Source organism: Callorhinus ursinus, unplaced genomic scaffold (genome assembly GCF_003265705.2).
Source record: "Callorhinus ursinus isolate GAN/ISIS: 27379988/994484 unplaced genomic scaffold, GSC_fseal_2.0 scaffold8, whole genome shotgun sequence".
Taxonomy (NCBI): Eukaryota; Metazoa; Chordata; class Mammalia; order Carnivora; family Otariidae; genus Callorhinus; species Callorhinus ursinus.
Window position 1 is genome coordinate 62032561 of NW_027397070.1, and position 14168 is coordinate 62046728.

General features: G+C 54.2%; 1 protein-coding gene across 1 annotated transcript in view; it reads left to right on the top strand.

Moving 5' to 3' along the window:
- The first annotated feature begins 2828 nt into the window (after window positions 1-2828).
- Window positions 2829-14168, top strand: part of RIN3 (Ras and Rab interactor 3) — a 121694-nt gene continuing 110354 nt past the window's right edge. Inside the window, exon 1 of the mRNA XM_025869442.2 lies at window positions 2829-3101. Coding sequence (XP_025725227.1) covers window positions 3058-3101 — 44 coding nt within the window. The 5' untranslated portion in view covers window positions 2829-3057. The remainder of the gene's footprint in view (window positions 3102-14168) is intronic.

The following is a 14168-nucleotide window of genomic DNA, read 5'->3' on the forward strand; positions in this document are numbered from 1 at the left end:
GGGTTGTTCTAGGTGTGATATTTGCATAGCCCTCTCCCCTGGGGCCCAGGGAGGCCTGGGAGGAGCCTCCAGGCTTGTTTTAGCAAGAACAAATGACTAAAAATGGCGCCTGGAGTGGGTGCCCACTTGCACTCATCACTTTTACAGATGACCAAGCTGGGGCACTAGGAAGTGGTTTGCCTGGGGCTACCCAGCTGGCAGGTCCTAGGGTTGGACTTGCACACAGGTCTGCCCTCAAAGCTCAGGTTTTCAAACAGGAGCTTACAGTCCTATCCAGGGAGATGTGGAAAAGATTCTCATCCGGGACGGAGACCATCGAGCCTCGGGAGGAGAGGAAAGCTCAGCGGGAGCATGCTCTAATGAGGGAGGCCTGCAGGGGTCCGGCGGAGGAGGAGGTGATATGGCTGTAGAACAGTCAGCAAAGCCTCCCGGAGGCTGTATTTTAAAAATCAAATAACAGTTTAATTGAGATAGAAGTCACATACCATACAATTCACCCACTTCAAGTGTATAATTCACTGGTTTTTAGTCTGACCACAAAACTGTGCAACCATCACCACCGTCTATACTAGAACATTTTCTTCACCGCCCCCCCCCCAAAAGCCCCGTGTAGACACTAGCAGTCATTCCCCCCTCCCCTCCCCCCAAACCTCTGGCAGCCACCAGTTGACTTTCTTTCTCTATGGATTTGCCGATTCTGGACATTTTATATAAATGGAATCCAACAGTATGTGGTCCCGTGAAGGACTGCAGGGTTCTTGTCTCTCGGAGTCGAAGAATGAATCTCGGGGACACAAAAGGGTGAAGTGAAAGTTTATTAGGTGATGGTGAGAACAGAAAGGAAAGAAAAAAGCTCTCTAGAGTGAGAGGGGTCCCGAATGGGTTGCCCCTGGGGGCTTTTCCTGGCAGTCTTCTGATGAGAACTGACCAGGAAGCTTGTGGCCTTGAGATTCTGGTGCCATCTTGGGTTGAGCAAAGACTATTGATAACATCCTTAATGGCTCACCGCTCAGAGGTCTGGTCATTTTCTGTGATTACAATGTAGCTGCCCCAAAATATACTCCCTAACATCCAGGGCCAGGTGGTCTGGTTTGTTCCCTTTATCTCTGGTTTTGTCTGCCTCAGCATTTCCCCACATTTGGGGTTTCTGTGAGCCTGGTCCCATAGCCCCTACACCTTAACCCTCTCCTTACTCAGTACTCTGGAACTGGCTTCTTCTAGGGAGAATCTTTGCCAGGTTCATCCACGTATCAGTACTGAATTCCTTTTTATGGCCTACTAATATGCCATGGCAGGGATAGACCATGTTTTGTTTTACCCATTCATCAGCTGATGGGCGGTTGGACTGTTTCCACTTTTTCACTGCCATGAACAATACTGCCACAAACATTCACGCACGAGCTTCCGTGAGAACACATGTGTTTGTTTCCGTGGAACTGCTGTATCATATGGTAGCTTCCGTGAGAACACATGTGTTTGTTTCCGTGGAACTGCTGTATCATATGGTAACTCCAGGTTTCACCTTTTGAAGAACTGCCAGACGGATTTCCAAAGTGGCTGCACCATCTTAAGTTCCCACCAGGAGGCTGGGAGTTTCCTGCATAGAGATTTTTCTTCTCTAATTTCTGCCAGGCTGAGTTGGTGGAAATGTCAGGAAAGGTGGGGAGGGGGGCATGAGGGGAGCAGCAGGGCAGAGGCATGGAAGGCAAAGAATTTTCTTGATGCTTGTACCCAGAGCCCTGGGCCTCAGTCCTGTCTGCACCCAGCTTGCGGTGTGGCCTCGGGCGAGTCTCGTCCTCTCTTTACGGCTCAGTTTCCTTACCCGTAAAATGAAGGCGTTAGACCAGTGGGTCTCAACTGGGGACATCTGGCAAAGGCTGGAGACCCTTTTGGTTGTTATGGTGGATGGGTGATGCTCCAGGTATCTAGTGCGTGGAGGTCAGGGATGCTGCCAAACATCCTACTATGCACAGGGCAGCCCCCATAACAAAGAATTACCTGGCCCCAAATGTCGATAGTGCGCGGGGGGGGGTCTGCGGGATCCCGGGGAGAAACCCTACTGCGTTAGACAGAGGTGGCCCTGTAAGGTCCACCAGTCCTGTCCAGTCACTGTGAAATGCTCTGAGGGCAGTTAGGGCTTAGGACGCATTTGTGGGTGCTCAGATGCTTAGAAGAGAGGCCTCCTGGTCACACAGGAGTTGCTGTGGCTGTTGTATCTGTGAGCCCACCGGCTTTCCCACTCTGATCCCACGTAGGTGTGGTACCCAGGACAGGTGAATTGCATGGCTGGCTTGATAGATGAACAGACTACCTTGTGAAGTAGCGAGTTCATCGTTAGTGGAGGCATCCAAGAGGAAGCTCCGTGGTCACCTGTCAGGGACCCGCCTCTGGTCTGGGGCTGCCCCGGGAGTGAGTGTCAGGCTCCTGCAGGCGGGAGGCAAGGCTGTGGCTCCCTGCCGGGCGACAGAGTGCTCTGCGCCCAGAGCCCTTGGCTTCCCCACCTGCCGGTCGGCGGCCGAGCGGGCTGGAGCCGGGAGCGCCTTCCTTCCCACGCGACGCTTCGCCCTGTGGGAGACTTCTCCCTCAGTTTCCCTCCCGGCGCTCGGGAGCCGCCCGGGCCGCAGCCCCAGCGCGAGGAGGCGGCTCCACGCCGCTGGACGCCCGGCGCTTACGACTCGCCGCCGCCCGCCGCCAGGCCCGGTCCCGGGGCGGGGCTCGCGGCCGCCGGGCTTCCGTGTGCCCCAGGGGGGCTTCGGGCCGCCCGCCGCCGCCGCCAGGCTTCTGACAAAAACCCCTTGACCACCAAGGCCAGCCTCTTCCTGAAAGCCCCGCTCGCTCCGATACAGGAAGTGGAAGCGAGCAAGCGCCCCAGAGCGCGGCGGCGGCGGCGGCGGCGGCGGCGGCGGCGGCTTCCCACTCGGCGCGGGACTGGCGGCGGCGCCCGGCCGGGCCCTTCCCGAGGGTCAGCGCCAGGGCCATGCGGGCGCCCGGGCCACGGCGGCCCCCGCCGCCTGGCGCCTGAGCCCCTGCGTCCACGGTCCCGGAGCTGCCGGCGGCATGATCCGACGGGCCGGGGCGCCCGCGCGCGGGGACCCCGCGGGGTAAGTCCGGGGCGGGCGCCCCTCCGCTTCCCCGCCCCCGGGAGTGCTCGGAGCTCCGGGAGCGGCCCCCTGGCCAACCCGGCCTCGGGGCGTCGGGTGAGACCGAGCGCCTCCCCAAGGCCGGACTCCCGTTCTGCGCGGACCGGGGCCGCGCTGGTGGCTGCAGGACCCGGGGACTTGGCTAAACTTTGAAGCCCAGACGTCCCTGCTCCCTGGAAAAGACAGCCGGCACGCTCGGCGGCTAGGCGGCCAGGCGGGCGGGTGCTAGAAGGGCGTCTCTACCTGTCAGAGCCGGGGTGGAGGGACTGCGTGGACGTGGCCCCTTCCCCGGGCTCCTGTCCCGCCTGAACTGCAGAAGCGATCGTTCGGGGTCCGGATCCCGTCGGCCTCCCGCACCCGCCGCTCCGCCTGCGCCCCCGCGCGCGTCCTGGGACGCTGAAGCCCAGCCGGGCGTGGGGTGGGGGACCGGGGTCCCCGTAACTTTGTGCACCCGCCGCCAGGCAGCTGACCGGTCCGCCTAGACCGCGCACCCACCGGGATCCCCTCCCCTGTCCCTCAGGCGGGTCCGGGACGGTGACCTTTGGAGCGGCTTTTGTCGAGCCTGGTGCTTGGGGAGGGTCCAGGGCGCACGGGCTGCGCGGGGGTCTGCGGGATCCCGGGGAGAGGGCACACAGCTTGGCGTGCGTGAAGCTGAATTTTTTGGGAAGTTTGGGAACTGGCTTTCAGGAGGGGTCTCCAGTGCCTCGTTTTAGGTCCCCCTCCTCCCACCTAAGAACCCGCAGTTGCTTCTGGACGTTGCTAAGGGCTGTGCTCTGGGGAAAAGATTCCCTCGCCCTGCCCTGCCCTGCCCTGCCCAGCCCAGCGGGGAAACTTTATAGAGGGTTGAAGAGGCTCCAATTCCCGAGGCAGATTCTTGGGAAAGCCTCTGAGAACCTTCTGGGTGCCAAGGTTTATGGGCGCCCCCCACCCCCAGGGCTGCCATTCCTGGCTTTTTGGTCTAAAAATCCCGGGCCTACTTCTGTGATGGATACCCAGCTGCTGCCTGGCCTAGCTTCATGACCTCAGCTCCCAGGTCCTCAGTTCTCTACTCTGTAAAGCAAGAGGAATGGGCCGATCTTGTGCAGTCCTGGATTGGGGGACAGCTGGAGGTGACCGGTTTGCAGTCTGGTGGGAGGGGTGGCATGGAGGGCCCTTAAACTCTGCCGCATCTGAATGCCTCCCTCCTCCTTCTTCTCCCATTGCTGCCCCTCCCCGGAAATTCTGCCTGGATGCTTTCCCTTGGAAGTGACCTCTGCAAAGACAAATGTCATCCGGTGGGAAGAATTGGAAATTATGTTGGGGAAGGGGCCCCTTAGGGGCAAGTGTCTACCACATCCAGTATCGCAGGGAGGAGCTAGGAGGAGTTTCCCAGGGAGGAAGGGGAGGTGGGGGGCCAGGGTCCTGACCTCTCCAGCTTTCCTTCCCCCCCCACCCCAGGAATGACTTCACCTCACCCACTTCCTCATGCCTTTCTTTGTTCACTGCTGGGTCAGTTACTTAAGCTCTCTGTGCCTCAGTTTACTTATCTATAAAATGACGATGAATAATAGTAACTGCCCTCACACAGTTGTTTTAAGGATTAAATGAGATAATGCATAAAGAGTTTTGCATGTTGGAGCACCTGGGTGGCTCATTTGGTTGAGCATCTGATTCTTGATTTTGGCCCAGGTTCTGATCTCAGGGTCCCAGGATGGAGCCCTGGGTCAGCCGGGCCTGGGGCTCCCCGCTGAGTGGGGAGTCTGCTTGAGATTCTTTCCCTTTGCTCCTCCCCCTACTTGTACATTCTCTTGCTCTCTCAAAATAAATACATCTTAAAAAAAAAAAAGAGTTTTGCACATTTGCGTATAACTCTTAATAGTTTTTTTGATAATAGTAGTTATCTCTGTTTACTAGCTATTTAGCCTTGGACAAGAGACCTGGCCTTTGACTCATTTTTAAATTGGGGATAATGATAACACCCACTTCATAGGATTGCTATGAGGTTTGAATGAGTTAATATTTAAGCAGCTGCCTACAGGCAGCTAAGGGTTAACACACCAGCTCAGGCCTGCTTAGAACAGTGAGGGCATATTCTAGGGAATATTGGTTTGTTGCTAAAAACACTTTATTTAAGAGGCCCTTTTGTGTTGGAAGGGTTCCTAAACAGTATCTCGCTGAACCTTGGACCTGGTACAGGAGTCCCTTTGACAACATTCCTGGAAGGTGCTTGCATACCTCCAGGGACGGAGAACTTGCCACCACTGTGGCAGTCCTTCTGACAGGCACATACCTAAGAAAGGAATTCCTGAACTTGAGTTGCAGTCTGCCTCCCACTAACTGCTACCATATGAGACCCTGTTCTCCCCTCGGGAGCCCCGTCCTTCTTGACTCTCAAGTCCTATAAGGCAGTTCTCAGGTGCACCCCCACACATCCGCTGTTCCCTGGGCGGCACCTCCACCTGTGTTCCAGCCCAGAGATGATGAGGAGTAGTCATTTACGACTCCTCACTCCCAGGCCACCCCCAGGCCCTGCTGACCACTCAGGGCTGAGATCTGAGTCCTAGGCTGAGGATTCTTCTTTCCGCTTGGCTTCCAAAAGCCCCCTCCTTCTCACTGGCTGGAGATGATGTTCAGACAGCCAGGGGAATGCCTGCTGTCTTCATCCCCCTGGGAGCTAGGATGGCGTCACTTGGGTGTCAGCCCCCTGGAAGAGGAGTGTGAGGATCTTGGCAGCTAAGCTCTATCTACTTCTTGTTGAAAATGTCAGCCGGGGAGAAAGAAAAGGCAGACAGGCTGCCCAGTATCCTCACTGCGGGTACTTTGTCTCCCTCTGTTCGACAAATTGTGTCTGCACTGGGGGGAGGGGGGCAGCATTCAAGCAAGCCCCTGCCTGCTTGCAGCTGATGTTCTCAGAAGAAACAGAACATCAGGGTAAGGGGTGTGGGGACCCCAAAGGGGCTGTTCCGGAGCAGGTGGTCCGGGAAGGCTACTCCAAGGAGGTGGCATTTGGGAGAGGCCCGAAGGAAGTGGGAGAGTAAGGCAAGTCCCTGGGGGCTGCTGCTGGCATGTCGGGAACCTCGAGGCCCGGGAACCTGGAGTAGAGTGTGGGAGATGAGGACAGAAGGTGGTCTGGTGGGGTGATGGCTTTGCAGAGTGCTGGGGGCCACAGATGGGGTTTGCACAGATGGGCCGTATTGCACACAGACCGTAGGGGGAACAGAGTCAGGGAAACTGCAGGGAAGGAAGCTCTTCTGTAGGCAGGAGAGAGGGCTGCGGGCTGGGGGCCTGGGCAGTGAGGGAAGAAGCCGGAGCCGCAGGATCTGCTGATGAACTGGAGGTGAGGTGCGAGCGGGAGAGGCGTCGAGGATATCTCTGGCAAAGCTGTGACCTGCTCAGAGGCCAGGTGTCAAATTGTGCAGGGGTCACTGAGGACGTGGACACTCAGAACACTCAGAGCCCACACTTTTAGATGTCTGGTAAATTGAGAGTCTGCTTAAGATTTTATTTGAAAAGGATTCCACTCTTGGATCTAATCCAACCCCCTAATTTGACAAGGGAAAGGAAGTCCCAGAAAGAGGAAGTGACTTAGCCAAGGTCTTAGGAGCTGCAGGTGGGGCTGGGCCTAGAAATCGGGTCTCCTGAGCCTTGGGCTTGCAAGGGGCTGCCTTGGGCCAAGCCCCGGAGAGCCCTGGATTTCTGCCTCATGCCTGACATAATGCAGGGGTCCTGCTGAACCCCTTGAGAGTCCCTCAGGCACTCCAGGCTCTAAGACTGGGGGCTCTTCTGGGCTGGGGGCCCACCCAGAGCAGTGATGGATTCGGGGTTCCAGATCCCAGCTCTAGCTCTGCTCACTGACCTGGGCTTCCTTGTTTCCTTGCTTTCGGGGGCTAAGCTCCCAGGTGGTCCTGGCTGGCGCTCAGCTGGGAAACCCACCCCCTTCTAGACACGAAAAGAGACTCAAGCCTGCCCTTCTGGGCCCTGAGAAGCCCCAGTGCACCCGCTAGGAAGCATGTAGGGGTGGGGGCTCAGGGTCTGCTTGGGACAGGGGAGTGCCCACACATTTGTCCCCGAGGCCCCCCTTCTCATCTCCCCTACCACTTGACAGGACCTGTCCTGGGCCTGGGTCCCTGTGTAGTGATCTTTACCGAGGTTGAAAACGTTGAAAGCTTCAAATCCTTCATTAAAATGAAGACACCCGCATTTTAATCCTGGAGATAAGAAATAAAAGATGGAAACCCACCAAAACTAGGTATGATATTTGAAGGGGAGACCCACCCTGGGCCCCTCACTGCAGTCTCAGGCCTCCCTGGAGCTCCATTTTATAGACAGGCATCTGAGCTGGCCTGCGGTGGCTCCCAGCCAAGGAGCCAGAGCAGAGGGAAGGGAGGAATGTTGATAGACCGCCACAAACTCTGTCCTTCCCACCCCATCACGGATTCCATCTGTCCCTTGAGTGAGGGTTGTCCCCAGTTCGTGCCATCCAGGCAATGACAAATGAGCAGAACTGTGTAGGCGGCATTGAAGAGGGAGGCCAGGTTTGAAAGTTCCTTCCTGCTGGGATGCTGCCACTTCCTCCATGAAGACTTGCAGCCACACAGCTCTTGGACATTTCTCCTTTTTGAATACTCAAAACACTTTTTGCATGAACTACTTATCTACCTAGCAAGACACCAAAACCCCTTTGCTGTCACATCTTCTGGTTTCGATTATAGACTTCCAAATAAAAGGGATCAGATCTTTTACTTCCAGATCTTTCTGTCCTGCACAGAGCTGGCGCTCCATAAATGCTCAGGGACAATGATACACTGAACAGGATTCTAAAACTTGCCTCGCAGCCTTCTCTTTTGTGTCCCAAAGCACCTGACCTTCCGGAACTATTTGTTAAGGCAGTGCAGAGCTCAGGGTGGGGCCCAGGACTGGGAGGTCAGGAGCCCAACTCCCCTTCTGCAGCCGGTGGTGACCCCCTGAGATCACCAGTTTGGAACAAGATTGTAGGGACCCTGTGTAGCCCCCAATCCCTTCATCTTATCCTCCTCAGCTGGGCTCCCCTAATTCTAGCTGCATTCCCTTGCTTCCAGAGGAGAGAGGGTGGGAGAAGCTGAAGCCAGCTCTGGATCACCAATAGATACTGCATCCTCAGCAAAAAGGCTGGAGTTAGCTGGGTGTACAGGTTTTGCGGGGGGGGGGGCAGACTGGGTCATTGGGTCCCAGGTTCAGGTCTGTGGTCCATGGAGAAACTAGGAAAATCGGGTTGTGGTGATGTTGGGGGTGTGTGTGTGTGTGTGTGTGCGTGTGTGTGTGTGTGTGTGTCAGCCAAGATTGCCAAACCATCTCTTCCTGGGCAGAACTGTCTTTTATTCTGAGATGAGGGTTGGTTTGTTTGTTTGTTTTTGCCATGTAAAGCCTCCTTTCTTCTATGAAGGGTAAATTAATGGTGATTGTTAGTCTTTCATGTCTTTTTGGCAAAAGAAGAGAATGCGGAAGGAAAGGCTGAGCAATGCTGCTCTAGTCGTTCCAGTGGGATTTATCCCTTTTGTGCCCCCTTCACGCCCACTCCCGCCGCCACCACGCCTGGCAATCAGGGAGTCGAGCTAATTGTATCGTCCTCTGCTGATCTGGAAGATGCTTGGGGGCTTGCACGCTGCCGGACGTCGGTAGGGCTAGTGGATGTCTCTAGGGTCCCGTCCCTGTGGTGATTTGGGAGCATACTCTAGGAAGCAAGTCTCTAACTCTCTCTGGGCCCCATTTTCCCCGTCTGAGAAATGAACCCAGTGATCTCTAGGTCCCTGCTTGGTCTGATGTTCAGTGATTCCCCGAATAGTGGCCGAGAGGCAGCAGAAGCGGGTGGGATTGATGTGCCAGCTGATGACTAGCCTTTCTTCCTTCTGACGGCTGGAAGGCAGCCTGTGGAACAGTCTAGAACATATGGGTACACTTTCATAAGAAACAAAGACCCAGAAAGGAGACTTCTGGGTCATCACCCTGACCAAGTGCCTGGAAGGAAATGCTTTTTCACTCCTGTGGGTTTATTTTTGAAAAGCCATTTTTGAAAAAAGTGCATCGGTTTTGGAAGCCCACTTTGGGGCTGGGCCCCTGGTCTCCTGGTAGAACTTGCTGGCTGGACGGTGGGTCAGGCAGGTTGCGTTGGGGTGGCATCTCTGGGTGTGACTGGATTCGTGAGGTGGCGCTGGCTCTCGCCATTTTGTGTACGAGCTGAGGCGATGCTGAGGAGGTCGCGGCAGCCTCATGTCACAGAGCTCCTGGTGGGAAGGCTGTCCTTTCAGGGTTTGAGAGGGATGAGGCCCTGAGAGAGGGGGCTCCCTGCGGGGCAGGCCGGGTCGCAGGCCCAGTGCTGCCCTGAGGTGGCCAGCCCGTCTCTGTGCAGGCTGGGCTGCAGGCGACAACAGTGTGCCTCCCCTGCACCCCCTACCCCCACACAGTATTATACAGTGAACCCAGACCCTTCCCTCTGTCAGCAGGGCCTGGAAGGAGGAAAAGGCGCTGGGTGGGTACAGAGGAGCTCTCCCCTCCGCCTAGGTGTCCACAGGGCAGTTGGGGGGGGCGGTTGGGGGGGGGCTTACTAACTCCGTACCTGTGTGGCTGTCAGCCTCTGCCTCTGACAGAAGAATCTGGAAGCCACCATCATGGCCACCACCTCCGGCTTTCCCCACCTGCCAGTAAGTCCTCTGCTGCCTTGGGCCCATCTCCTGTCCGCAGGGGCGGAGCTTGAGGAGGCTGCCCCAGTGGCTAAAACAGCTCTGGTTGGTCAGAAACAACTGTGGCGGTCAGCAGAGCTCCTTGCCCCCATCTTGCCAGTAATTCCTGGGAGCGTTCCTACCCCAGTCTGTACTTGTTTGAAGGAACGAACCAGCCTGCTGCGAAACGTCAGTTCCCTTTCAAAAGAAACAGCCTGGAGAGTGGTTGTGGTCAAGGCCGGTTGCTGCTCTGTGCACCGCAGCAGCAACACACACTCAGGCCACATCCTATGGGCAGAGGGCACCAGCCCCGGGGCTGGGGCCCCTGCACCCTCCGTCCTGGTACCAGGCAGAGTGACGGTTCCCCCAGAGTCCAGCTCCACCCACAAACCTGGAGCCCAGGGGAGGTAAAGATTCTAGGAGAGGGAGGCCAGGGTGGGGATCTTTGAGCCGAACGGTGAGAGGCTGCCCTGGAGGGGACCGTCCCAGGGGGCACTTCCCCCCATGAAGGTGGCCCCCATTTCCTCACTGACTCTGGGATCTTTGTCAAAGCCATGAAATTTGTATCCCTAATTAAGAGATGAGACTTGAGCTGTCAACACCAACCCAACTCCTTGATTGACGTTTGAGAGGAGATACCAGGGCTGATGAAAAAGCCTGTTTTCTGAAGATGGACAGAGGAGAGAGGGGGGATGGAGAGGGACAGCCCAGGAGGAGGAAAGCGGACCACATGGGCGCAGAGAAGCCTTCTCCTTCCGCACAGGTGTCCCAGAGCTAAATTATTCCCTGGGTCCATAAGTGTGAAATAAAGAAATAAAGGACTCTGCATCTGAAATTCACAATCTGATGATCTCTGGCTAAAGGAGCAAGCTGTCAAGAAGGAATTCACCAGGGACCTTTCTCCCCGGCCTCCATGTCTCCAGCTTCCTTAATCTCAATCAATATCAGATGGATACTGTAAATTTCTCTAGGGATATTGCAATTCAAAGCAAGGATTTAGCTTTCTACAGATGGCATCTGATGATGGCATTTATTCATTTATTATGCTTGCTTCTTTCTGTTCTTGACATTTTTGACAGTGCATCCATCTAAAATATATTCAGAGATTCTTTTCTAGACTAATATCTTCTTTATCCATCCTTACCCATCTATCCATCCATCCATCCATCCATCCACTCATCCACCCATCCTCCCATCCATCCACCCAGCCTCCCACCCATCCTCCACCCATCAATCCATCCATGCATCTACCCATCCTCCCATCCATCCTACCATCCTTACACTCTCCATCCATCCATCATCCATCCATCCAACCTCCCATCCATCCATCCTCCCATCCAAACACTAGTCCATTCACCCGTCCATCTATCTACCCATTCATTCATCTATCCGTCTATCCATTTACTGAACATTTGTTGGACATCTAGGAGTTTCCAGTTTATTAGGGAAAATAAGAGAAATATGCACATAATTAGATCACAGGGCACTATATAAAATCATGCCTATGTTCTCCTACCCCTGACTTACGGTGAGCAAGAAGGACTCTCTGGCAGAGGTGGCATCTGGATTGAGTCTTGAAGGATGAGTAGGATTTTAACAGCTGAAATCAGGCATATGCAGAGAAGGGCATCCCAGATCGAAGAAAAGCACAAAGCAGGAAGGTAGGGAAGGACAAATGGTGTGGGGGAGCCCTCAAGAGCCCCATCTTGGGGCAGGGAGGAGCAGTTCTGTGTGTAATGAACCTAGAAAGGGACTTGGATCTGCTTGGCAACAGTTGGAAGAGTTTGGATTTAACCACGGTGGTGAAGACCACAGGTCTGTTCCCCTACTTAGAGCAGGGCAATCCTTTACCTGCCAGGACACCTTTCTCCTTCTCTGCCATGTGGAGCAGGGAGGGATCCGTGCCTCCTGGGGTTGTTGTCGCCATTACATGAGAGGATGTTGGGTCTTAGCTATTTGGGCTGAGATTAGTTGGGAGCTGTTACCCGTATGTGTATGGTGGGTGTGTGCAGCATGGACTTGTGCACTGTTGATTTCCCTCCAAGGTTTATTATATACCTAAAAAAAGTCACACACGGACACACAAAAATAGCGACATTTAAAGCATCAAACATTTTTCTCTCTTTGAAGCTACACCCGGTCTGAGCATGCGTTTACTTAATTTCGGTCTGTGGGCACAGTTTGATCTGCATGTGTTAGTCTGTGTGCCTCTTTTTTCACTGCATGTTTCCTATACGAATTTTTATATGCTGTGCTGTGGACATATGTTACACACATATCATCTTGGATGGCCTCAGCATATTATGACCATTTTAATGGTTGGAGTTGACATGTGTCAACTTCTTTCTAATCCCCTTTGTTTTAAATGAAGCTCCTGAAAATTTCTGTGGGTCTAGGACTGTAGGACCATTTCCTTGAGAAGTGTCACCATCTTGGAGTACTTAAATTCAAGGGTAAAGCAGGGCCTGTTGATTGGCCCCTGAATTTTAATTGGGTGAAAATTTTAGCTGAACACTTCCCAGTTTCCCTGAAGCTACGTGTGGCCATGTGATTAAGTTCAAGATGGTGAAATTTAAGTGGGGATTGTAATTTGCTTGGAGGTGTCCTTAAAGAGAAGGGGTATGTCTTTCTCTCTTTTCCTCTTTCCTGTTGGCTGGAATGCAGATGTGATGGTTGGAGTTGAAGCAGCCATCTTGGACTCTGAGGTGAATTTGAGACTAGAGGTTCCTAGACATGTTGGAGCATCATCCCACCCCTGGACTACTTACTCAGACTTTTATGTGACAGAGGAATACATATCTATCTTATTTGAATCACTGTTATTTTAGATTTTCAGACACAGACAAAGTTAATCCTAACATAAAAAGTTTTCTTTCTTGTCACATAGTACCAGATTATGTCAACAATAATAAAGCTGCTTTGCAGGGCTGCCTGCAGGTCTTCATTCCTAATGGAAGTTGGAAGGAGGAAGAGGAGGAGAAAGAAAAGGCAGTTTTGTGTCGACCAAGGCTCTTATTTCAAAGACTAGATTGCAAATATTTTCTTCATCTTGGGTGTTTGTGAGCTTTAGATTTCACCAGAAGCTGCATTATTCTGGTTTGAGTTCTGACTCCCAAATTCTGGGCTTTGATGGAGCTAAACTTAGCTGAGCAACTGTGTCTCTTCTTTCAGCCTCAGTTTCCCCATCCCTGCCATAGACAGAGAACTCTCGTAGTTGACCCTCTCTGGGCTGATCCTCTGCAGCTCTTTCTGAAATGGAGCCTCCTGTCACCCCAGCACCAGAAAGCCCGGGCCCAGTTTGAGCAGTGCCTTTGTCCTTGCTGGCCACCACCATCTGTCCGTCCGTCCATCCATCCATCCATCCAATCCACTGCCTCTTTTTTCCTAAATATTTATTTATTCACTGTAGAGAGAGAGAGTACTCAAGCAAAGAGAGGGGCAGAGGGAGAGGGAGACAAGCAGACTTCAGGCTGAGCAGGGAGCCTAACGTAAGGCTCGATCCCAGGACCCTGAGATCATGACCCAAGCCAAAATCAAGAGTCAGACATTGAACCAACTGAGCCACCCAGGCACCCCCCCTTTTTTTAAGTAGGCTCCGCACCCAGCCAGTGTGGAGCTCTGAGATCTCATGACCCTGAGATCAAGACCTGAGCCAAGATCAAAAGTCAGACACCACCCAGGCACACCCCACCCGCCACCACTGCCTCTTTATTGAGCACTTCCTGGGCACCAGGATGGGTCTGTGCTGAACACTGGCCACTGGAGGTCTTGAATGATCACCTTTCCTCTCTGCCTGGCCTAGGGAGAGGTTTGTCCTGAAATGCCCAGGTTTGACTTCCCCTCCCCAGGCTTATTTGGAGCCTGTAAAAGCCTGCTCTGAGCTGCCCTGCACAGCCCAGGGCTGCATCTGGGAGGTCCTACGTGTGACCTGGGATTGAGTGGGGTGGGCTGCCTTGACAGACTGAGCAAGTGTCCCTGGAAAGGGTTTGAAAGATAGGGGTCTTCTTTTTACAGGCCAAAGCAGCCCCCATCCTTGGCGCTAACATCGTCAGATGTCAGAGCTCAGGGTTGCTCTTGAGGCCCCCAATCCAGCCCCTGCTTACAGATGAATCTGTAGCGGAGAGAGGGGAAGTGATTGTCCTGAGGCCTCGCAGCTGGACCCAAGCTCTTTCCAAGGCCCTGTGAAGGTGCCTGGGCCATTCTTTTGTGTGAGGCATCGGAGATGGAGGCAGGGGGGGACTGGCACATCAGTCTTCACTGAATGCCTCTCCCTCCAGCCTCTAGAAAATGTGAGCTCTTCCCTGCCTCGGAGACTAAGCACACAGGCCCCACCTCCAGCTCCTGCAAAAAGCCT